The sequence below is a fragment of the Notothenia rossii genome, assembly GCF_949606895.1.
Source record: "Notothenia rossii genome assembly, chromosome: 3".
NCBI classification, from domain to species: Eukaryota; Metazoa; Chordata; class Actinopteri; order Perciformes; family Nototheniidae; genus Notothenia; species Notothenia rossii.
Genome location: NC_136901.1, coordinates 6,055,054 through 6,081,595, shown reverse-complemented (window position 1 = coordinate 6,081,595; position 26,542 = coordinate 6,055,054). Strand labels below are relative to the sequence as shown.

At 44.8% G+C, this 26,542-nt stretch overlaps 1 protein-coding gene across 5 annotated transcripts in view; it reads right to left on the bottom strand.

Annotated features, from left to right (window-relative positions):
* nrp2a (neuropilin 2a) overlaps positions 1-25,982 on the bottom strand; it is a 74,328-nt gene extending 48,346 nt beyond the window's left edge. For 3 of the 5 annotated variants that reach the window (XM_079668321.1, XM_079668322.1, XM_079668325.1), the window contains exons 1-2: positions 25,852-25,982; positions 23,559-23,644 (exon numbers count right to left, since the gene is read on the bottom strand). In XM_079668321.1, coding sequence (XP_079524447.1) covers positions 23,559-23,644; positions 25,852-25,892 — 127 coding nt within the window. In that variant the 5' untranslated portion in view covers positions 25,893-25,982. Of the gene's footprint in view, positions 1-143; positions 278-7,147; positions 7,903-23,558; positions 23,645-25,851 lie in introns of those variants that run through there. The other 2 variants (XM_079668324.1, XM_079668323.1) reach the window with 2 other exon arrangements.
* Positions 25,983-26,542: the final 560 nt, after the last annotated feature.

Here is a 26,542-nt window from a genome sequence, read left to right as displayed (position 1 = left end):
GAGGCGGAAAAGAAAGAAAAAAACACACCAAAGGCTTGAAGTGTAATAGACCCTTCAAGTGTTGACATTTCCACCACCTATTGTGCTTAAAAGGCACACTTAAGATTCTCTGACATTTGATAGAGCTGCGATGGCTTCCTTACTTTGTTGCTGGAGAGGAGAGATGCCCACGCTCTCACACAGCAGGCACACACAGCTGCCAGTGATTCCATGCGAGTGCACGACTCCAGCCGCCCACATGCACACACACATTTGTACAACGTTACACAAATGTGCAACACATACACACACGTTTTAGCTACGCGTGCACATGAGAAGGCTCGTACAGTACTGGGGATGCGTGCTTAAACGCACACCCACGCTTTTATACACAAACACGCGCACACACAGCCCGGCTCCATGTTCAAACGGCCACCCGCGCGTGCACACACACACACACACACACACACACACACACACACACACACACACACACACACACACACACACACACACACACACACACACACACGGCCTGTCAATCACACGGGCTGAAAGGGGTGGGAGAAACAGCTAACTGAAAATGTTCAAAAAAGATAGCAGGGATGGAAAAGAATGACAGACAGAAGCCACACACACACACACACACACACACACACACACACACACACACACACACACACACACACACACACACACACACACACACTAGTTTGCAGATGTGCAGACAGTCATTGTTGAGAGGCCTATGGAGGGAGCGGTGTGCAGGAGGCTATCGGCACGCAGAGCCTCGCCAGATTAAGCCGTTTGGGGAGAATCCTGCAGCCTCAACACTTTTTTTCCCTGAGCTGCCCATTCAATGGCCTCCGAGAAGGATGAAGAGGAGAGGAGGGGGGGGGAAGGGAAGGAGGGGGGATTACGGCAGGGTGGAAAATGGAAGGAGAGGATGAAAGTGGAGGATTGAGAAGGAGGAGAGGCGATGGATATAAGATGGATTGAAGAAGAAAGGGGAAGATTGATCGTACGAGCAGGCGGGTGACGGCGGTGGTGGGGGGGGGTGATGTGCGATGGGTGGGTGAGAGGACCGAGGAGGGGAGAGAGCGGAGGAGTGACAGGCGGAGAGAGAGAGAGAGAGAGAGAGAGAGAGGGAGGCGACAAAAGGTGATGAGGAAGGAGAAATACAGATGGTGAGGAAGAGAGAAAGATACGATGAGTAAGGGAAGTGATGGAGTGAAGGGAATGTGTGCGTGTGCGTGTGCGTGTGCGTGTGCGTGTGTGTGTGTGTGTGTGTGTGTGTGTGTGTGTGTGTGTGTGTGTGTGTGTGTGTGTGTGTGTGTGTGTGTGTGTGCGCAGAGAGCCTGACGAGCCTCATTAAGACATGCCTGCTATCCAGCGGCTCCCTGTAGACACTGACCCCACTGGGAAACCTCTGTCAGTCAGCTCACACACACACTAGCCCTGGCACTGTGTGTGTGTGTGTGTGTGTGTGTGTGTGTGTGTGTGTGTGTGTGTGTGTGTGTGTGTGTGTGTGTGTGTGTGTGTGTGTGTGTGTGTGTGTGTGTGTGGTCGGGTGGGTGGGTGTTTGTTTGCTGCTGCTAGGAAAAAATAAAGATTGATGGGGATGCAGCAGCCGCTACATATACATCTGATGACAGATGTGTGTTTTTTCCTAATTGCTTTAATGTCCGTTGCAATTAGTGAGTACAAAATATGCATTTATGTGTGTGTGTGTGTGTGTGTGTGTGTGTGTGTGTGTGTGTGTGTGTGTGTGTGTGTGTGTGTGTGTGTGTGTGTGTGTGTGTGTGTGTGTGTGTGTAGAGCAGAACTTGTGTTGGAGGAGTAAAATAGGGGAAGCACTCAGGATCTGCCGGTGAGCTTCATGAATTACTGTCTCTTCTACTCCAGGAGCCAATCTGTCTACACACAAGTGCCACATATGTTCCTACCGTGGTGCTGCAAACAAATCCCCATTACAGGAGAACAATGTCACTGCTGTGTGTGTGTGTGTGTGTGTGTGTGTGTGTGTGTGTGTGTGTGTGTGTGTGTGTGTGTGTGTGTGTACTATGTTTTAAGAGCTAGAGTGTGTGTGAAGAAGTTAGTTTTTCATAAATGTGTGTGCGTGCCACATCGTTTTCTTTGAGTGTGTCAATGAAGTGAAGTCAAATCTGTGTGTGTGTGCAGTTTCTAGTCTCTCCAGATCAAGTCAAACCCCGAGACGTCTTTGTCCCCGCTGTGAGTGCCTTTATCTTCATTATCTGGGTAAATGTGCATATGTCTGCATGTCTTAGTTCACGTCTCGTGTGTGTGTGTGTGTGTGTGTGTGTGTGTGTGTGTGTGTGTGTGTGTGTGTGTGTGTGTGTGTGTGTGTGTGTGTGTGTGTGTGTGTGTGTGTGTACGCCAGCCACGCTCTCATTTCTATTAGCCCGCCTTATCGGGGGAAGTATGGCGTCACGCTCCGGGATAAGCTGCGAGTGTGAGGAGAGGCGCTGATAAATCCCTCCATCATTCCTAGTGTCTCTTTGCCCCTCCCACCCTCCCTCCACCCCACCCCCCCCACCTTAATTAAAAAAGTGCTATCGCCCAGAGTGAGGGAATGAGAGGGGAGAGTGGGCAGCACTCATCCATTCAGTCAGGAGCAGGGGTTGTCTCTGTGACTTGCTTTTAATCTCACCCATTCCACACTAGACTGGACCCAAGGAGAGGATGAGGATGAGGAGGAAGGAGGAAGAAAAGTGCTCCACTCTGTTCCCCTGGTGCTCTCACACCTTCATGCTGAGGCAGAATGACGCTACTCTGGGGATTAGAGACAGTGTGTGAGCAGTAATAGTGGCAGAGAGTGTGTGAGAGTTTTAAAATCTACTTAAACAATTAAATATACTCAATAAGGTGGTCGTACACTTTCTGGGAGAATTAGTTTGACCTTTCCGTACATGTTTAAGTAACAAACTACACAAAACAAAAAAGGCGAAAAATATCTGATTGTTATTTCAAAATTGAATTGTATTCTCTATAAATATATTTTTTAATCCTTTCCAATAAAAGTGAACAACTGCTTATAAACCAGATGTTTTAACGCTGGCTCATATTTATATTTGTATATTTGCGACAATTCCTACGAAAGATCTTATAAAAACAACTTCCTCTAACAGATATCTTGATGTTTAAAATCGATTCTACTCCCTTTTCTTCCAGATTTAACAAAAAAGAGACACCCCACTCAACAACAACAAGCCCGGGAATGCAACATCCACAAACAATAGCTCTTTGTTAAACTGAGCTTAATGCGTTTAAGTAAGGATTAACTACCTAACAATAGCGACATGAAAGTAAGACAATATCCCCAAATCCCCTTTGCCTCTCTCTCCCTGTGTGCTCTCCTCTGTCCTGCTCCCTCCCTAACAGGATAAGTGCCCCCATGCTAATCATCTAAATGCACGGTACTGGCCATCCTGATCAATGGATCAATGGATCAATGGAGTAAACAGATGGCTGCTGGGGCCTGCAGGGGGCTAATGGTGAGGGTCTAATCCTAACCACTACCTGCCTGCAGTATCATGTCTCCGTCTCCCTGGTGCTCTGCTTTGTCTCTGTGCGGCAGCCGGAGCACTTTTAACAAAACATCTCCCCGTCTACAGAGGAGAAACTGAGCCTCCACCGGCGAAGGAGAGCTGTGAAGAATTGAGCTTTGCTGCGGGAGTCTTGGTGATTCGCGGCTACCCTTTAGCCCCCCCTCACACAGTGTTACCTTTCAGTGGTGCCGAACAAAAACCTTTCTGGGGGAATTGCAGTTCTTATTTAATTCACACCCTTTCCTCTTTAACCCCACGTGTGACTTACAGTAAATTTAAAACGCTTTCCTCCTGACAATGCTAACCCCCTTTCAGCTCCCATCTAAAGCCGTCCCTGAGCCCCCGTTAAGAGCCCCCTGTGCGGCTAATGCGACAGAGTGAAAGACCGGGCTCTGTTTTATTTATGGGGTCTTGTTTTTAATTTCACCCCCAGTGCGGCGAGCTGTTTCAGGGCCTTTGCACGAGCCAGTGACTCTCATACCTGACTAGGGCTGCTCGATTATGGCAAAAATCATAATTTCGATTATTTGGGTCAATAATTGTAATTGCGATTATTCATTGACTTTGAAAACATCCATTTATTGGAGAATTTTTTTTAACAGTATGTTTTTAACAGTTGATTACCCTGAACTTTAAATATAATTCAACTGAAAAAAAAAAAATAATAATTAGAAATTAAAAAAAATAATAATAATAATCATTTTTAAAAAATCGTTTTATTTCGATTACGCTCTTTTCGTAATCGTTGCAAGCCATAATCGTAATCGCGATTAAAATGCGATTAATTGAGCAGCCCTATACCTGACTGCTATTGAACGGGCCGCTCCGTTTTGTCTTCGGCTATGAATGCTAATAGGTGACCTTGTTTTTCGCAGCTGATACCTCTGAGGCTGGGGCAGATTAAAACACGGGGAAATGCAAAGAATTGAAGGGCGCCGTGTAGAGGGAGAAAAAAGGTGAAGTGGTAAACAAATAGAAAAAATTAACACAGACAAAGAAGGAAGATAAAAATGAGCCAGGAGAACACATGTGGAAAATAAATGATTAAATTAGTGGAAATCCAACTCTGGGAGAAGTCGATACCATAGGTAGAGAGGATGCACAGCCGCCCGTCAATAAACATGCAAATGAGCTGCTTAATGGCCTGAATATTAATGCTTGTGCTGAGGAGTAATTGATGCACATGTCACTGAGTCAAACTATTGTGATTACAGTACAAGTGGATTAGAAGCCTCTCTGTTTGGGTGTTAGGATTGCAGAAAATAGGTCTCGAGAAATGAAAAGGGGAGGAGGCCACCAGCAGGGGCCACAACGGGAAATCTTTCATGGGTCATTTACCTCTACACTTCTCGCAGAGATGCCTCAGCCATGCATCATTTTGCTCCAAAACATTTTTAATGGAAACCTTTTCTGCCACTGGAAATGTACCAAGCAGCTCCAACCAGATGGAGTCGATCATCAAAAGCTCCAATGTGACTCCAGTGTGCTTATGTTTCACAAGAGCATCATTTAAAAACACTTCTTTTATTTCCCTTTAGCTGCCTCACACAGAACGAGGGTCCCTTTATAAACCCCTTAACGCTTTCTGTTCCCTAGTCCGGTGGCATTTTCACTCTTTCACCCCTGAACGCTTTGATGTTGCCCTCTCCTCACTCTGATGCACAATCCACCCCCCATATATCCTCTTCTTTCTTGTTCCTGACCTGGTGGATGGCCACTTTTCTGTGCCTTATAGCTTTGCATCTGCCTATCATTCTTCCCTGCAGTCCCTGTCCCCTCACATCTCTCTCTCTCTCTCTGAACCTCCCTGTTTCTGTCTCCGTTGTGTTCTCCTTCAGCCTCTCTTCCCTCTGGCATCTGTGTGTAATGTGGCTCTCGAGGGGAGCGGGAGGCAGGGACATGCGGTGCAGTGTCTTGGCAGGGGAAAGGGAGAGAGAGAGGGGAGGGGAGGGGATCTAGCTTCTTGCTTGCCTGATGGCTGCCAAGAGGCCCACATCTGTGTCTGATCAAGGGGTACACAGGCAGCTAGTAAAACACACACACACACACACACACACACACACACACACACACACACACACACACACACACACACAGACAGAAATGCAGAGCGACTGTCCTATTTAAAACAAGTAGCATAAACAAGAGGACGAGCCCATGTGCAGTGAACGGAGCCGCAGTGAAACCAGCGGGTGGTGTTGTAAAGCCCAACCGTCATCATGGGACTATGAACAGCTCGTCAACCCGCATGGAGAAAGGGAACTACAGCCACATGTAGACTATAGACCTATACATCTTATTCTGTATACTCAGACAACTTTGTCACAAACAAATATTATATTAAAACCTATAATTTTTGCTAAGATCCCAGTTCCCATGCGTCGACATTATCTGGAGTCAAACCACCTTAAAAGCATCATCAATGCTAGGTACTCCCTGAGCCAAAGACCATGTGTCATCCCACCAGTGGCGTCACTCCTCAGTGTGGTGAGCCTATACACACACTTCTGCTGACATGATAAAGCAACAACCTCTCCTTATTATTAAAACAATTATTATTAGATAAAGCCAGCAGATGGAAGCCCGGGCTCCCTGGCGTTAAATCCACATTTAATGAGGCTTCGAAATACATGTGGCGCTGTTTCAACGCTTCGCTCTCTCAGAATGCACTCGTTCGCCACAGTGTGTTACAGAAAGGAGTAGATTTGAGTCTCAAAGCAAGGCTCGGAAGCCCCGCCAGCTGCAGGGCTTCTCCTCCTGCACTATAATCTGCTTTCTTATTGTTATTTGATTGCGGGGAGCGCACGGAGGTGGAGGTGACGGTGCACCAACCAGCAGCCGTGCCTCCCTCCACCCCGCACACACAACCCCAAGGAGGCAATGAAGGAGAGGCTCGTGGTGCCTGATGAAGATAATAGTGGTGATTACAGTCCTATTAGAGCAATCCTACGGTGACACTGGAGCTTTTACGCACAGGTTCTTGGGCACTAATGTATACAGTCGCTCAGCCTACGCCTAAAATCTGCTTTCCCCCGGATGTGAAATATCATTTTAATCAGGGTTTGTTTATTTCCCTTGATGAATAATTCAATTGCGTATAAACAAAACAAGGGGAAACTCGAGGTAAACAATGTGTTTGAATTGTTCATGCATGTAATCAGCTCATCCACAGCACAGAGGGCTGGAGGTAGGCTCTATGCTGGGACAGATAACTGTTTCCACTCTAAATATTTCATGAAAGCAACTTCTTTAGTTTTAGATGTGGAACAGCTGGCTTGGCACAGGGCTGAATTACGCTGGCTTTAATTTAAAACGTCACCTTGGCTCTTATGATTCTGATAAACCCATATACAGAATACATATAAAACGACTGTAATCCCTACTTCCCACGTTTACGGGAACACAAGAAAGCAAGAGACACATGGGTCTGGTTATCAATAATTAATAATGTTGGAATAATAGGAAACACATGACAATATCTCTTCAAAAACAAATGATTTCCCAGATTCCCTCGATATATTTAATTCTCCTGTGTTTTTGAAAATACTGCATTTTACATACGGTGTGTGTGTTTAGGTAAAGAAGTGACTCAAACTCACCCTCCTCTCCTCTGACTCTCAATGCCAGATGACACAATGCCATCAACAATCCAATCCATGATGACTCAAAATCCATCTTGGATGTTGCAGAAACTCGCAGAGAGCTTTAAGTTTCTAATGTTTCCGATAACACTCTGCTGCTTCTCCAAAAAAAAAAATCCACACCCCTGTATAAGACCAAAAAGGAATATTCCCACGGAGTTTATTAAACCATGGTGGAGCGAACTGTGTGTCAACTACATGTCAATGAAGAAATCCAGAGATTTCTATCTGCACAGCTCCTTTAAAGTCTGTCCATTTAGCACAGCGATGCCACTCATCCAAAAAAAAAAATGGTGAACAAACTAACTCCTTGATCGATACTGTGCGCTCCACAGACAGCGGCTCCAGGGTGCGCCAAGTCCCGACTGACAGGCTCCCAGTCCCTGTATCTCCCTCTCTGCGTCCCCGCGTATTTTGCGCACACGAGGGTCGCCCTTGGTAATAGCAAGTCCTCCGTTAGAGCTCTCAAAGCCTCAGTCCGAGGGTCAGAAGCTGCTTTTCAGTGTCCCGGGATAATAAATAAGAAACGGTGTTGCGCTCTTGCTCTCCAAAAAGCCCGGTAATCTCATGCCATCTCCCGCAGCAGCTCCTCTCTCTGCGGCTCCGTAACACTCTGCGCTCTGCTCCGACTCCGGCGTGTGTCCTGTCGACGCGTCTGGGAGGTGTGTGTGTGTAGTGTGTGTGTGTGAGAGAGTGATCGCGGTTTAGAACTGAGCAGCTATCGCGTTACAGTCACGGCGCCTCGGCTCCGCCCCCTCCCGTTGGTCTCTGATTATAGGGAGGGAGAGAGAGAGAGCTCCCCCATTCCCTTTCTCTCACTCACACACCCCTTTCAGGAGACACCACAGATAGGAGCTGTGCCACAGATAAGCTCCAGATAATATGTATTCTAATGGTAAAGCGGGGAGCTTCTCCTAAGGCTGTTTGCAAGGGAACATGAGGAGGAATCCCAGAAAGAGAGGAACAGGGAGTGTCTGGGGAAGGTTTGGCTGCACAGTAGGCACAACTCCGCCACAAGACACATTCAAAGAGCAAGCCCTCAACTCAATGGAGGCAGAGCCCACCTCAGCCCTGCCCAGTCTCTGCCCTGCAATCTGCTCGCCTAAATACAGAGCGGGAGGCCGTGTAATGACACAGTACTGAGCCCAAAATAATCTGCAGCGTCCAGCCCTGTGCCCTGCCTCTGGCTTGTGTTACCTTGTAATGTAATGGACTGCGGCCTGGCCGTGTAATGAGGTACAGTATGTGGCTGGCTTTATTTGGAACAGCTAGGTGCATTCCTACAGATCAGGAGGAGACGTCCTTTGAACGCTTTGTTTTGAGGGAAACAACATGAGAACGACATGATGTTGGTAGAAAACAAACTTCTACAGTCATCAACTGGCTTTATTGTCCCGTGACAGACTGTAAACAAAGTCAACCAAAGAGCGCCGTGCCCTTGACAGAAGGTTGTATGACAGGTCGGGTTGTCACTAGACTCAACTGTCACCCTGCCGCTACACCCCCCACCCCCAGGTTTACTAGATGCCATCAGCTTTTATACAGACCCCCTAGAACCGCCTCTCACCCTAGGGTGCGCTGGCTGTCAGACGTCACTGCGATTGGCTAATCTGAGCCTCTGGGCGGGCGTCTGCACTGGCGTGAACCAGTTTGCCGTGTGTCGGAGTTGTTTAACGCGTGTCTTTTCTGTGCCGCTAGTGGTTATTGAAGCGAAAGCATTAATTAGACTTTCTGATGATGAGTGGTGGATTAACCCCCGTCATGACCCTTTCACTGAGATAAAGAGAAAACACAGCCACTACAAAACCTTCAAGCAGCACTGGGTCACTTCTTGCTCTGCTCTGTCCCCACCCCCCCCCCCCTCCCACTCCCCAGAGGTCATTTGATACTCCTCTTTCCCATTTGTCAACATCTCTGCCCCCACCGTCAGCTTTCAACCCCCCCAAATATTGGGTCAACGCATGGCTAATGGAGGGCGACGGTCCACCGGAGAACCTGAGAAAGAGGCAGATAGAGAGGGAATGTTGAGGGTGGAAAAAGTTTGCATCGACCCCACGAGGGAATCCATCCTGCAGCTATAAATATGATGTCTTTTTCTTGGATTATCTCCGTAAAACTCCACTTTCTGTGCACATTCAGCCCTGTCGGCTATTACTCATACAACTACCCATTTCTCCATACAATGAGCGGCTCGTTCACACATGGGCTCACACAGATTTAGTAGCAGGGAGCTGGCAGGGTGAAGTCTGTTTGATGTCCGGTCCGAATGATTCAGATATTTATGTTCTCACATGCAGCTCCGCAGGGTAATGTCTGGACGCTTTCAGGGTTGCAGTGCATGTGTGAAAGAGGCTCGAGTAATGAAACTCCTTGCAAGCACATGCCATGCTACAGTGTGAGCCCCGGCTTAAAAAGCCACTGCATGTCTCGGTGTCAGAGGCTGTTTAAGAACCGCAGCAGTGAAATCAAACACTTGCAGCTGCAATATGCGCAGCCCCTTTTTCTAATGTATTTCACCCAGGCTCTTATCATCTGTATTCCCTCTGTCATCCGTCTGCCCGGAAATACCACCGACAAATGGCTGCCGTTCAGTCGGACTCCTCACCCCGGCACACCTGCGCTGTGTGCACTCATGGGTGGCGGAGGGGAACACAACAGGGTCTTTCTCCCCCGTTTTGTGTGTGTGAGAGAGAGACAGAGGGGGAGATAGATACCAACCGCTGCCTCTCTTATCACAACCTGCCCCAGAGACTGACAGCATGACTGATAACTCTCCCTCTTTTCTCTCCCCCGTCTCTGTCACACACAAACACACACCTCTCTAGCTCTTTCAGTCTCTCAACACTTCACCCCCCCCCCCCCCCCCCCTCTTCCATCAGTGTGTTTGGCCAGTCAGCCGGCCGTGGGTTCAAGGAGAAACTGTGTGAGAGTCTAGTAGTCTCTCAGAGAGGCTGAGTGATCCGGTGGAGGCCTTCATCACAGACAGACGTGGCTTTAGATCTGCTGCTGGGGAGATAAGGCAGAGATAGCCCCGACTTGACCCTATCAGCATGTGGAGAGTGTGTGTGTGAGGCATTGTAGGCACCTCGAGGGTCAAGGAGGGAGTTTTGGGATCCCCTTTGATATAAATCGAAGTGACACCTCAGCCCAGAAATATCAGAGCTTTCCAACCATTAACACATGCTAACTGTTCCACACCCCCCAATGCACAGGTAAGGAGTTTCAGAGCCTATGGAGCTCCCCATTCAAATAATGTATGTGCTGCTTCTCTTCAATATGTTCTGTTGTATCTGTATTTGTATCTTTGCTGCAACTGTGACCCAATTTTCTCTTGGGATCATTAAAGTTTCATCCGAGCTTTATCTCATAAGCACATCTACTTGACTGAAATATATTTCCAACACCAATTCCTCCTGAGGAAGAGTCGCCCTGTTTTCAGCAGAAGGCACACATCTCTCACATCTATTTCCAGACTTACTGCCACCCGTCAAATTCCTGCTGGGCCACCCAGGCTATGGGCATGCCCTGGCCAGGGGAATAATTACACACACACACACTTCTAGTGACTGTACTGCGTACACTAATCTCGCCTGAGCGGTGCTGGCTGGATCGTATGGAAACATCTGGTGTCTGGCTGCTGTCTCACCACTCCTCCTCCTCCTCCTCCCTCTGGGTGCTTCTGTATATGCTACCTTAGATACCAAAAAACAGCTCGATCATCAAAACACTTTCAGATGCACTACAGAATACACATTAGCTTTAAAGTAGAGCTGCGTGGAACCAACAGGTTATGGGGGTTTTGCTCTGCAGGCTGGTGTCCGTCAGTGTGTGTGTCAGACAGAAGAGATGACTACACACACTGACTGCAGACTGAAGTCATGCCCAATGACTCCTCTGAGCTTCTCTGAGTACACGATTCACCTGCAGTACACGGCTGGGCCTAATGGGGGCAGGCAACTGCACCGAGCCAAGGTGCTGACAAACCAGACTGCAGGCAATCTTCAGGAACACGGTGTAAGTATGATCAAACTTGACGCGAGATTATGCATACATTAATACGATTAAGATATGAAGACAAACATGGAGGCTAACTACACTTATGACAGCTTTACAGACTGTGCTTCATTGAAGAGCATCTTGGACGGCAGTTCAAATGAAGAATCGATCAATCATTCAGTAAATACATCACAGTGGAGAAGTGCTCATTTATTAAATTGCTGTTTTCGAGCCACATATGAGCTTTCACATGCAAGATGGCTGCGCTCGATGCATCCACCATAGCTGTTGTCAGCTTCAAAAATGTTGTTTGCTCACTTTAATTGCAAGACGCCAGCTCTATTCCCCGGCCGCCTCTTGTTTATGATACAGCATCATTATCCTGTGTGTGCTGCGGAGAGGGAAGCAGTCCTCTCTTCCTCTGCTGCTCCACCAGGATCTATTTTACTTCTGCTCCGTCCTTTCATCTCCTTCCACTGGCCTGCTGTGTGTCTTTATAGTCACATCAAAGTGACCTTCACCACCCTTTTCCCTCCAAAAACCCACTACCCAGCCTTTCATTTTAGTCTGGAGACCCAGGGAAAGGAAGAGAGGGGGGGGGGGGGGTTACTAAACATATTTTCCAGACAGCTGTACAATATGAGCGATCGAAACACCATTGCATAAAAACGGAGTATGTCTGTGCACTCTTTCCTGTGTGTTCGACACCACCCCCCCCCCCCCTCCCCCCCTCTTGACGTGGAGGTTCCAACCCCACTCCATCACGGCAGGAATGAGTGGGGCATTAGGAGGCGATAATAAAAAGACAAGAGGCCATTCTCCACGGCTTGTTTACTCTGCAGGGCCTTTATCGCTCGGCCTCTAAAGGAAAGATCTGCGCTCGACAAACCGGGGAGCGAAAACACTGGAGGACGGGTGCATGCTAATGAGAGAGAGACTTTTGTTTGGGGGGGGGGGGAGAGATAAAAGTGTTGCATGGCTAGGAGCTACAGTTGTGTCTGCCTCTGCTACGAGAATAAGAAGAATGGTGTCTTTATCGTATGAAGTCAGGCACTTAACATTATGTATGCATGCTGTAAGTGTGACCAAAGACACGCTGTCATATTACATCATGGGGGGGGGGGGGGGGGGGGGGAGGGGGGTTATCTTTATATAAACATGCCTATTTATAATCTGCATACAATAAATGTACAGTAGATATTTTCTGCATGATTATTTTAAAGGATTATACTGGGATTAATCTCTTTCCCTTATTGTCAACATATTTCCAAGTAGGGGAAGAACCCAAACACTTCGAGTATCTCTCATTTTGTATTCCCTACCTAACACTGCAAATATTTAAAAACAAGTCACAACTGCATACTTTAAAAAATATTAAAAGAATACCTCTTAACACAGCCGGTAATTGTTAGCATACAGGAGTAGATGATGCATCTCTTAGGGACTATTTGTTGCAGCGGATTAATACACAATTGGTTCTTTATTGTATTACGGTGCATGAAGCACCCTGAACAGCTTCTTTCCCAAAGCTGTGGCCTCCAACCACAACACTCACTATAACTTTGAACATGCACACATACAAACATCCCATCAAAGACTGCAGCCTAAAATACCATATGTTATTTATTTGTATATTTATTAAGTATCAAACTTATTTTTAGTAACTATTTATATTTAAACATTGTTGCTTTTCTTTATGAAATAATCTTTAAAAATGTATTTTAACATTCTGGTAAAGTGCATTTAAAGTGATGACCCTGATTATTGCTATTATCTGTTTATCACTGCTTTTATGGATGTGTTCTTATTTATGTACTGCAGTGAGAGATGCCAACTGAATTTCGTTACACTGATGTGTGATGAAAATAAAGATATTCTATTCTATGAAGGTGGATGGAATTGAAAAAAATGGATCTACAGTTTCTGTGTTAGATATTATAATGTCAGCCACTGCAACAGTGCAGACAGATGAGATATATCAGGGCTTGGCTACACAGGAAATATAAGTGGGGTCCTTATATTGTTGCTTTTGGTTGTATAATGGCATCTGTCAAAACATGATAAAGCAGTGTGGGATGGGAAGAGAAGGGAAGAGAGACATTCTAAACATTTCTTTGTGTTTCCGAGGAGAATCATGCGACAAATTAAATATATGGAGAGAAATGGGGAGACAGATGGGCCGAGGAAGTTTGAGATGTAAAGAGGAGATTTGCTGTGCATCTGCTGCGGGAGGAAGAGTTTGAAGAAGAGGGAGTGAGGGGAGCACAGAAGAGGAAGAGTCACATTAACAGAAAGACGCAGAGGAGGGCACTTAGGATGAGATGGTGGAGCATTTTTAAAAAGCGAGGATCTTTCAGAAAGGCGGCTCCTTTAATGTGGTTTAACCCGGGTGCATTCACATTACCATGGTAATCTTATCAATAATACCGTGTGCGTGTGTGTGTGTGTGTGTGTGTGTGTGTGTGTGTGTGTGTGTGTGTGTTTGTGTGTGTGTGTGTACGTGTACGTGTGTGTGTTGGGGACAGCTAAGCACTCGGCCCCATTAGCAAAACCTAATTGACTTACAGCCTTCTGACCACAAAGGTAACATCTGTGTCAGCCATGTAAGTGAATGCCCCGTGTCACCTCACACACACACACACACACACACACACACACACACACACACACACACACACACACACACACACACACACACACACACACACACACACACACACACACACACACACACACACACACACACACACACACACACACACACACACACACACACACACACACACACAGCTTTAATGACATTTGCTTCATTGTGCACCCCTTTGCCACTGATTGACCTTGATATGCACCAGTGGATGCAAAATAGACCGTATCTTCGTCTCCTTGAGATGAGATGGAGTGGGCAATGGAGCCAAAAGAGAGATACAGAGGCACTTTAAAAAGACTGGAGCTTTCAGCAGGGGGAAATCATCTTCTTCTACACTGTCGGAAAGTACCTCATTTTTATTGGCTACCAACTTGTTCCATTTCAGTTTACACTTAGCAAAATGGATGAATTTCATGTCCTCCAACGGGAATATCCTACAGTAAATATGCATTACTGTATAGACTTTTTTTCATTCCTGTCGGGCCACTTTGAAAACTTGAGTAACTTTGGTAGAGCCGATTTGGAGTTGTTTCATATGGTGTCAAAACGCTCATGTTTTCGGGGTCTTGTTTCATTTGAAACTCATGTGCAACGCCTTGTTAACATGCTGCTGTAACAAAACCCAATTTGGAATCAATCAATACATCACATCCAATCCAAATGTATCTGCAAATTATTCCATCTTGGCACGTGACCTGTTTGATGTGGGTTTAAGGTCATCGTAAAAACAAAGACTTTAGAAATCAGCCTCTGAAGCTACAGAAGACTCTATACAAACTATTTTAAAAGCCCAGACATAGTAATAGTGTAACTAATCTGAAATCATTGGAGTGCAGAGGGAGAGAAACCTCTAAGACACAGACAGACAGGAAGAGCAGGCGACAGGTAAACAAGACAAGCTCCGGATCCATCCTTATTTAGCCATGGATGTAGAATATCAAATGGAGGACAGGGGACCGTAACAGCCTGCTATTATTGAAAATGACTAATATATTCTGAAGAGGGAAAGACGGAGAGAGAGAGAGAGATGGATGAGATATGGGATCCGATGGAGACTGACACTCAATCTTTCTGAATGGTAATCCAATAACGTCTCCTGAGTTTCCTTATGGCTAATCAATTGTGCCGCAGCGCAGAAACAAATCACCATATCGCCGAGTCAATAACCGTCAGTCAGGTCAGGGAAATACCTCGCCTCAACTGTCAGTGTTTATCAACTGGGGCCGAGCTTCAGCCCTGCTTTGGGGGGACGGGGGGACGGGGGGGGACAGGGGTATGTTTGGTATTCACTCTGCCAGCTTTCTGGAAAGGTGGCCCATGCTGGTTGTAATTTAGATAGCGATAAGGGGAGATTGCGAGGCGTTATCAAACACGCCCTGACCTCAGGTGAAGCCAAGCGAGACGAGGTAAAGACAGATGATGATGTATGGCTGAGGGGGCAAACACAACAAACACGTTTATCAGGGGAGGGGGAGAGGTCATCCTGCAGCTCAAAAGTTCAACTTCATTCACAAAATCATTGCATAGCTGTTTTATCAGGGTAACACTCCCTTACAATGCTATCAGCAGCCGGGCCCCTCTGTATTTAAATAGCTTTGTCTCATTAGCAAACAGTGGGCTGAATTTAGCCACAGCCACAAATGGAGTATTAGCCAAAAAACAAGCCAGTCAGAAAAATGATTCCTCCTACCTTCCTCGTTGTGGTTGGAGACAGCTTCCGATGTTTTCTGGTCACAAACTGTAAAAAGCCTCGAAAGTTGAATCCGAACCAAAGTCCCAGAAGGAGCGAGGGGTCGTCCTTGGTGCTGCAGCTGATCAGGGTCTAAAAGAGGAGACACCGTTTTCTCACAGTATAAGTTCTGTAGGCAGTAACTGTCATCTCTAATTAGCAGCTTCATTAATCAGCCCACCTGCACTCCACTGTCCTTAACAAGTGGAGGCCTATTGGAGCAGAGAAACATTTCAAGGTGGCCTTTTAGGGAAAATGTAGAACTGCTTCCACAAAAGGACATTTATAGAACTTTAAAAATGTGACACTGAGAGAATAAGATAGTTCAAGTTCCAGACTAACTTGCCCCGGTGCTTCGGACTAAATAAAACGGCTTAATATGCTCAATGTGGATACATGTTAAATCTTTTATGCGGTATTAATTACAGCGAGGCGAATCTGTCGAGGCTTCACCACCCTGATGAATGAAACATGTGACCGCTGTCACTGCCAAGCCAGAATTGACCTAGATAGGCTTGGTGTATTTTTTATTTCTGTCTGAAGCACATTACTTTAATTAATTTAGTGCTGGAAGGATGTTTTTGTTTGTTCGGGGAACGTTTTCACAATAAGGGACCCTCAGTGACCATACATTGTATTTAAATACAAATCCCATCAAAGGGTCGATACACAAGTATGTCATTCTTTTCAGTGTTTGCTTGAACCAGCAGAAAGTTCCAAATAAGTTCTTCTAAAGTGAGGCTATCCAGATTAGCAGAATCCTTGCCTTAATACTACATACTTAATACTTATATATTATTCAAATTATAATTAGGAGGACTTAACTTTCTTTCTTAAACTGATGTATCACTGCCATCTAAAAAAGGGATAGTAGAATCATTATGTGTAATGTTATACTGTATGTATCAGGGATATCTAACTTTAAAATAGATATCATTATCGACCCCAGCTGCATAAATGTAGTGTCTAAAATGTTTTAAGCACGTTCATTATTCATTAATTAAAACGTGCAGTTATGTTTATGTAGATTGATCCCACATTTCAGTCTAATGGAGTCACATCCATACGTACACCCATCAATTATCTGCATCTATTTCTCATTCCAACATGAATCATGAGTAAATAGTATGATTTAATGCTTGCATATGACAAGACTATTCAAACATTGTTTTAGATATTGATAACTGATGGTTTTAAATGTGTTGAATGTCACATTATGCTTATTATCTATGTCAAAGAGAACTTTAAGTGAAATGTGATGGGGGAGACATTAAAAAAAGCTCCTGTGGTGCAGAATTGACATAATGGGAATCCACCCTGAGGTTAAGAGTCTAACGAAATAAAACTATTTATTTCTTAATGAATTATCAATTAATTAGTAAATGATTGAGTCTCCTCAGGCGGCTTGCACTGATTGGCTGACCTAGTATCACTCTGCTGATCTGTAAAGCAGACGTCTGAAGGAAGACGAGACTTCTGCTGGGAGAAACGTACCACTTTTACTGCTCTAAAAAGGGTCTTTTCTTGGTGAAACTGACAAAAGCCTCACTTTATTTAGGTATGATGGGAAACGGCTTCTTTCTCTGTGATGCAGCTCCACCCAAGACACTTTAAGAGGTTCAAAATGGCTTTAATCTCAAGAGTTTTCCTTATAAAAAGCTGTAAATCATGCATTTTCCCTGAACACTTCCTGTCTGACTGCTGTGATGCTCCAACGTCAGTCACAAATTAACATTGTCATTAGTAAAAAGCTGCTAAATATCTACAGCAAATCCCTAGAGAGGAGTTGGATATGTGACGGTGTTATATTCTGATGCTCTTGAGATCAATTCTGCACCAGAGTTGTTGGCACGAAGAAACACTGTTGGTTTGGCTGGGTTTACCCTATGTGTGTGTGTGTGTGTGTGTGTGTGTGTGTGTGTGTGTGTGTGTGTGTGTGTGTGTGTGTGTGTGTGTGTGTGTGTGTGTGTGTGTGTGTGTGTGTGTGTATGTGTGTGTGTGTGTGTGTGTGTGTGTGCACCATCTGGAAGTGAACAGCGTGTGGTTCCTTAGTGACGGCCCAGTTGAGTCAGATGTGGTTGAGTAGCTGCTAACCCAGCGGCCATGTTTGAAGAAGATAATGTGGCTTATGTGGAGAAAGTCCTTTAAAGAAGTTGACGTGGAAAGAGAAGATATCAATCAATCAATGTTTATTTATATAGCCCAATATCACAGTATTACATTTGTCTCAGTGGTCTTCACAGTTTGTACAGAATATCAGTATGACAACACGACACCCTCTGTCCTTAGACCCTCTGTCCTTAGACCCTCTGTCCTTAGACCCTCACATCGTACAAGGAAACACTTCCAGAGAAACCCCACAGTTTAAAGGGGAGCATGGGAGAAACCTCAGGGAGAGCAACAGAGGAGGGATCCCTCTCCCAGGACGGACAGACGTGCAATAGATGCCGTGTGTAAATCAAAGAGATAATACATTTTACAACATAGGTAGACCAAATGTTTGGAAATGCATGTGTCTATAATAAGAAGATGAATCCACGAGGATGTCAACAATCCTGTGGGAGCCATCAGGGAAGTAGTATGATGAGAGTCAGGCAGGACCACGGAGTCAGGTTCAGCCACGACTCGAAGTCCAGGACTCAATCCAGTGCTCAGGATAGTGGATCCAGGACTCAGGACTAAGGATCCAGGACTCAGGACTAAGGATCCAGTACTCAGGATGCAGGATCCAGGACGCATGATTCAGGATCCAGGACACAGGATCCAGGACTCAGATCAGGACTCAGGATAAAGGATCCAGTACTCAGGATCCAGGATTCAGGATGCAGGATCCAGGATCCAGGACTCAGGATTCAGGATCCAGGACTCAGGATTCAGGATCCAGGAAACAGGATCCAGGACTCAGGATTCAGGATCCAGGAAACAGGATCCAGGACTCAGGATTCAGGATCCAGGAAACAGGATCCAGGACTCAGGATGCAGGATCCAGGACTCAGGACTAATGATCCAGGACACAGGATTCAGGATCCAGGATTCAGGACCGCAGCAACAGGATGATGTATCACTTAATTAGTTGAATATCTAAGAGTCACTACTAGACTTTATTAACTCTTTTGTCATGCAGTGTGTGAAGGGGGGGGGGGGGCAGCTTTGTGAAATAACAAAACATCGTACTTTCCCTTTCCTTCACCTTCCCCGCCCTCCCCTCTGTCTCATGTGAAGAGGAAACAACAATGGCACCATTAAGTGTCTAAGGGGGTCTTTGATGTGAATGGCCCCTCAATGGTCCTTTTCATCAGCCAAGGAGGAGGGGACAGCCTGTGAAAAGGGGGAAGGAGGGGGGAGGAGGGGGGAGTCAAGTGGCTGCAGTGAAGGAGGACCTTGTCTCAATGCAGTAAGTCATTAAAAACTTTTATTTAAGAGTGGAACCACGGAGAATAATCCATACCTGCTCTATTTTGCCATTTTACTTTCATGCTTGCAAAACAATGTGACAGTCATTTTGATTGATGTATGGTAAACATCCGAATGTCACTCGCTCCACCCATTAAGTACCATTTCCCCGGTGCGCATCCATCTCCTGCATTTTATCAAACTATGTCAAACTTGCCCCCAAGTCACCCGCCAACAAGCGAACAGCTCTCAATAAAAAACGAGTAAGTTGTCAATCATTCGGCTGAACAGCCCAACAAACACAGGCGGCAGACAGGATCCAAACTCGCTGATGTATATTCAATCTCAGAATACGCTGAGGGACTCGTGAGACGTCCAACAGGGAGCTTCATCATCCAGAGAAGGAAACCCGATGCTGGTCATATTTTCCCCTCGATTGTCTGTGCTTCAGAAGAATAACCCACTGCAGGTGCATGCTGGGAGGCAATGGGATGGGACCTCCTGAGCCAGTGGACCGAGGGACATCAAAGGAATGAAATACATTTTCCCCGAGCCTGAATCAACACCGCTACTGTTTCCACTTCTCCTTCAAACGCTGACATTGGGGAAAAAAAGATTGTGTCCAGGATGCTTAATAATACAAGTGAATAATATTTGTAACAAAAACACAAACTCCTGCCTGACAGCCAGACGGTTTCATGCCCACCACCCTGACCTTCACACTGGTATGAAAAATAAATGGATCAAATTTGATAAAAACATGGGAATAAATTAAGATGGATTGAAGTGGATTAGAGGATTGGTTAAGTATGTAAATTGGGATCAGGTCAGTGGGGAAAAAAAGTCTCTTTCACTCACCGATATTTGATTTGAACTGATATTCGCCCTGCCACCATGAAGCTCTTCCCAGGCAAGTACCATCATGCTGACCTTTCCACAGAAAAGAAAGCAGAAGTGAATATATATTGTTATATTGTTCATGCCGGAGATTTGTGTCACTGTGTGTGAACGAGAAGGGACCAGGAATAAGGAAAAAAAAAGGAAGGTGGCAGATAAGAAATGAAGAAAAAGACATGGGGGGGAAAAGAAGAAGGAAGATAGAGGAAAGTGGAAAATCATAATGCAAGGAGGGCAGGAAGAAGGAGAGGGAAACTGTCATATCTCCGCCGTAATGGGGGAAAGGGAGCCTTTGCTGATTGGAGTTGCCATGGCAATGGTTGGCACCTAGTGTATGTGTGTGTCTGTGTATGATTATATTTGTGTGTGCACGGTTTGTGTGTTATAGTGCTTGTGAGCATCTGGAAGTGTTTGTCACTGTGTAGATGTGTGTGTGTGTGTGTGTGTGTGTGTGTGTGTGTGTGTGTGTGTGTGTGTGTGTGTGTGTGTGTGTGTGTGTGTGTGTGTGTGTGTGTGTGTGTGTGTGTGTGTTTGTGTGCTTGTGTGTGTTTGGGGAAGGTTTGAATGGGGGATCTTGTTGGGGGATTATCAGTGTTGTCAAAGGCAAATGAGGGAGGGGACCATAGAGACACAACAAAGCGCTACGAGCCTTCTCTGTGGATTGCAAACACACAGTAAACATGCAACCAGGAGACACACATGTGAGAGTGTGTGTGAGAGAGATAGCTGTCAATCTTTCTCCCGTATCTTCACGCACACGTCAAACTGATTTTTGGATGATGGAAAGTGGCCGAAAAGGGACGAGAGCCAGGAACAGAGGAGCTTGGATGTCCACATGTGAGAATAAATTTCCATCCCAAGTCTTCACACAGCAACACAGATGAATGCGAGCTTCTTCCTGCCAGTCTCGCTGACATGTGCCAAGGAGAAAACTTAACATGCAGTAAAGTGTGGATATATACTCAGCCCTGATTCAAATTTGTGAAGAGGAAAGTAGTCTCTGGCATCGAAACACCAAAAACACACATAAGGTAAACTTAGAAAAAGTCTGTCTCTAGCAATACTGTGCAGGCTGTGAATTTAACATTTTGACACCCACACAAAACGTACAAAATGTGAACCATATTGGGGGTTTTTGTAATCCAATTGCTCTCTGACAGCAATACACACACACACACAGCCAAAAGTCCTCCAGGTAATGACTGCAGCCAGACTCATTATTTTCCATCCCAGGTTCCAGGGTGTTTTCCAGCGGAAAGGTCAAAACAATAGCCTCTAATTGTTTTTCGGGGGTCACAAACCAGTTTGTCGAAACGTCCAAGCCAGCACCTTGCGTGTCATGCTCATTATTAATAAGGGCCGCCGTGCTGCAGCGTCTCACGCCCTGCTCTGGGTCAATATGCTTTCAATTCGAGCAAGTGAAACTTCAAAACTGGAAGCAGGCTGGGTGCCATGCTGCTAAAACCCACACAGTAACAGAATGATGGATGTGTTGAGTCAATTGGCCAGACTGTGTCTTGGAACGTGTCTCCATTAGGATTAATCTTTGACATGCAGTTTTTTCTTTACTTATAAATCGTTTTCCCAGAGATCACCCATCAGTCAATAGAGTTTTTGTAGATTGAGCTCAGCTTCCTCCGTCTTTCCAGCTTCGCCCATGCCAACATCCCAGGTCTTGTATTTAACATTAAATGCATCACTTGCTGAAAGGCTTCCAATGGAAATAGCCACCAGACACTGGGTATTAAGAAGGCTATATGCTGAGCCACTAATCTGTGATAGACAGGTGCATAATGAACATGTATTTATAGGCAAGGCAAAGCAGGTTTATTTATAAAGGACGTGTCAAACACAAAGGCAATTCCAAGTGCTTTTTATAAAGCGTACAAGGCATTAATTAAAAAATCCGACATGAGACGATAAGACATTTAAAATATAATAAACAAGAAATTAAAATGACAAAAATGGTGAAATAAGTAGAATCGGGTCACGGACTAGATGGATCTTTAAGTGACCCATTTAAAAGGGAATGGAAAATAGTATTTAATGGAAGTCATGTCATTTAGAAGTTGGTTTAAACTATATGGAGCATAATGACAACATGCCAGTCCTTAATAATCAATTTAGGTGATTTTATTTGGTCAAATGGATGCACATACATTTCAAATAGAAGAGGACCAAGCATAGAGACCTGTGGGACGTTTTGTCTAATAGTGTCTTACAGTATGTTACTGACAGGCGACATCCAACATGCATCCAACATGTGAGGGAAAGAATCCTCTGGTTGGTGTTGAATGTGAAAAATAAATACATGTCAAACTATTAAAAAAAGGGTCCGAATAAATATAAGTGTCAATGCTAGCCAATCATACAACAGGTGATGTGTGGTGATATGCTGCCCTGGTAAAAGACAGCTGAACCAGATAGTCGTTGCTTTGTTGCAACAACTTTCCAATTGTTTAACATACAAAGTTTGGAGCTGTGATTTAATCCCAGATGCATCTAGAACATTGGAGTGCATTGTTAAACTCGCTGCCAAGTTTTTTGCTGCTGTGTCAGACAAGTCCTTGCATAATTATTGCACTTAGTAACTGAACTTGATTACAACGTTTTTTTTAATATCCATGCTATGAATAAATAAATGATCACGGCGAACCTGTCATTACAACAGGCCGGTTTCAGTTTACTCTCCAAATTCCTGCTGAGTAAATACAACAATCTGCCTGTTGTCATTTCACTTCAGATCCTCTGCCGCTGTGGGAAAGTGCTCCAGTTCATAAATCATTCACTTGTTATTCTGCAACCCAGATATGCGAGAGACGAATGTATCGCAGTCTACAGCCTCCTATCCCGCATTGTGCCCGTCTTTTCTGTGATAGAAAATCCCAGCGCAAGTTTCCGACTTAGCAAATGTCAATCTCTCTGAGGTTTGGTGAAGGGACTTCCACGCGGTCACAATGGGCTTTTCATGAGAGCTTCAGCACCCTGATAATTAGCCAGCGGTTGGCTAAAACTGGCACGCCATTTGCAGTGTTTTGCATGAGTGTGTGAGTGCTGGTGATGGGGAGGGAAACAGAGTTGACACAATGCACTGGCAGCTGCTGTAAACGATAGCAAGGTCATCACTATTGACTGTGTGTGATGGAGAGACTGGGAGAGAGTTGGCAAGTGTGAGTGAGGAAGTGCAGCTACATCTCCATCAATTTGTAAAAGGTTTTTAAGAGGAATTTCCGAACTTTACTTTTAAAATTAAGTGCATTTCCATCAACTTTATTGGAGAGTATAAAATATCTTAAGCAAAATGTATGGTAGGTGTCCCGGTTGATTGTAGTGATGCGTGGCTAGCTGTCCAATAAGAAGACTTAACCGAGTCAGATGAAACAAAAGAAAGCTACAGAGAAAAATGGATCAAGGCAGAGTGGTTGAATTGCTCTTCATGTTTCAAGTTGCCGTATTGTATTTCATGTTGTCTGGAGACTGTTGTGAGAATATCCGGGATCACAGCCAAAACAGCTCATCATTCATGTTGTCTGTTCGCTGACAAAAGCAAATCAGGCTGGAGCGAGAATACAAATCTTTCTATGGGGTCAGGTTTTCTGATGTGACACTTCAAGATGTGCAAAAAAAAGAATACTGGGAAATCTGGCTCGTGTGCAGGTGGGGTGTGAAATAGGGGGATTGTGCATAAACAAAGGAACACACTGTACCTGTGAGCTGATGCTTCTGACAGGGACGGTGTTGATGTTCTTCGGGTGTTCTCCCCACTGACCCCTGCATGTCAGCTCCATGCTTCCTGTTTGGTGAATAAGAAATGCAGACAAACTGAGCACATAGCATTGAGGCCTCACCCTTACATTTGTGCAAAATATGGAATAACTCCAAAGTACTCCAGGGTTTGCTAGCACAAGGTGACACCACTGTTGGGTGTGGCTTTCCATCTATCTTAAGTGTTTACACATCCAGGACATGTTCATTTTCTACCATTGATTGATTAATACATTTATTTCGAACAAGTAAAATAAATAATTACAAAACAAATGTTGCAGTGCATAGAGAAGTCAAAACAACAACATTAGCGACATAAACAGTGCCACATATAGTGTTCGAAAAGGAGTGAGAAGAAGTATAATTTATGTAATCCCACCCACTTGTCCCTAAATGATTTATTTATAATCTATAATCTGCAATAATTATCATTTTTAAGCATTATTATTGAAATTATTATAATTATTAATCTGCTTTACCATCGCCCACTTCATGAATAAGAAATATCACCGTTTAATTTTTCATCATCACCATCTTTGATATGATCGTAAAAAGAAGCCTGGATTTGATAGTAGGCCTAGTAGGCCTATAGCTTAATGGGAAAATGGATGCACGGTACCAAACACTTTGGTGCTAAGGCAACATGGAGAATAAAACTCCGGCATGTAAACAGAGCAGGGTATTGAAGGCGTCACATTAGCTATATTTATTAAAAATCCACCCGCTATGCCTCACTGTGCTCTAGATTTCCTTCTGGTGCGATATGATTTTTAATGAATTGGCCAGCATCCAGCAGAACAATATTACCCCAACAATAGCTGCGTTTGCTCACCACTAAATATCTGGTGGGCCGGCCGATTTCTCTGCTGATGTGAAGCACTAAATACGGAGAAGCCATTAGTGTGGGCCAGGCAGCCCCCCGCCATTATCTTAGCAACGGCATCTTGACATAAACATTTTGGAGGCAATTAAAGATTATATGTGTGTGTGCATGCGAAGCTGTCAAACAACAATTACGGTGACAATGTCCTCAATGTGGTTCCGGACGGCTCATTTTCATATCAGAGCAGAGCGTGATGTTTCACGATTTGATTAATGTGTTTTCAGACGGACGAGTGTAGCGCGCGGGGACGTATTTGCAACAACAACAAAAATGCACGAAAGCACGCCCGAAAACACACACATGGAGATGAGATGGATGCGAGGCAGTAAATGGATCTTAATTGATGCACAACATCCTTTGTTTCATTATTTACAGGCTCGCCTCATTATTCAAACATTCCCAACTCTAAGTACTCCACCGAGCTGCTGCCATGATATAAACAAATAAAAACAGAAGCTCAGAATAGCAAATGGCCCCGACTCCTTCATTATAGGAAGATGTGTGTGTATGGGAAGTGGGGTTTACATTATTTGTAAGTGTGACAGAATTTGAGGACGCTAACAATGTTTGTAATTAAAGAAGTGAGTGCTTTTAGGAATTTTAGGACGTTCCCTACTAAATCCGTTTCATAGTCTCTGAATGTAACTGAGCAGGCTTATTACATAAAGCTCATTTTTTTCCTCATTAACACTGAAAGGAAATTTCAGATCTGCACTCTGGAGAAGCTTTCAAACACGCTCTGTGTTTTTGTGAAAGAGAGGAAAGAGGTGTTCATATCTAACCAGCTCAGGAGTTGGACATCTCTTTAAAATAATAGGTGTTAATATGTCTCACGATGCTAGTAATGATCTGTAATCTGCTTTACTCTCCTGCCAGCACTCATTTTATATGAACAGACGCACATTTTTCCATATGATGTAAATGTCACTCTGGATGGAAAACCTGTAAAAATACAATTAAATTCAAGGAGATTTCCAAAATTGCGGGCACCATTTTTCCTGTGTGTGTGTGATCACATCTGGGAGTGAGTGAGATCACTTTATTCTGACGGGAGTGTGTGCGTGTGTGTGTGTGTGTGTGTGTGTGTGTGTGTGTGTGTGTGTGTGTGTGTGTGTGTGTGTGTGTGAGTGTGATATGTCAGACCTTAATTGAAGCAGGCTGTTGTGCTAGACTAGCCATTATGAGGATAAATCTTGATTTAATCCGCAGAGTTAGTGGCCTTAAAAAAGATAATGCTCCTGTACTGGGGTCCAGCCACTAGAGAGGCTGACATGTAGTCCGCGTGTGTGTGTGTGTGTGTGTGTGTGTGTGTGTGTGTGTGTGTGTGTGTGTGTGTGTGTGTGTACTCTTACAGGAGTAGACAGCTGAAACCGAGCCAAAGGCAGAAAGGCATGCCTGTGGCATGAGCAGCAAACTTTCCAGAGTAACTGAGACCCCCAGCTGGTCCCTGCAGGGTGGACTCACTCCATGAGGATCCAAGAGGTAGACCTGAAGGAGGATGGAAATAGAAAAAGGGGGGGTTGGGGTGGGGTGGGGGGAAGTACTCAGACCTTATGTACTTAAGCTAAAGAAGTACCAGAGTGTAGAAGTACTCTGTAACAAGTAAAATCCTGCATTCAAAATGTTACTCAAGTAAAAGTACAAAGGTATTAGCACCAAACAGAAGTAAAAGTTACTAAATAAATGTAGTGGAGTGAAAAGTACACGATTGACCTCTGAACTGTCGTGGAGTAGAAGAACAAAGTAGCATCAAATTGAAATAGTAGACAGTCAGACTGATAATAAACAAAGTGTGAGAGTAGAAGAAACCCTGCACATGTGCACACTACATTGCAGAGCAGGGCATTAAAGCAGCTTGTCAGTCAAGAGACCCCCGACATGCATGGAGCAGGTGAGCCCAGTTTAAGAGACACACACACCGACGAGTCAATTACAGGCTACGAGGTAGAGTATTACGACCGCCCGGACACTAAACCCATGGCTTAACCTCCTCACACCGCTCAACGAGAGGAAGAGGAGGAGGGGGAGGATGATGTTCAGGCT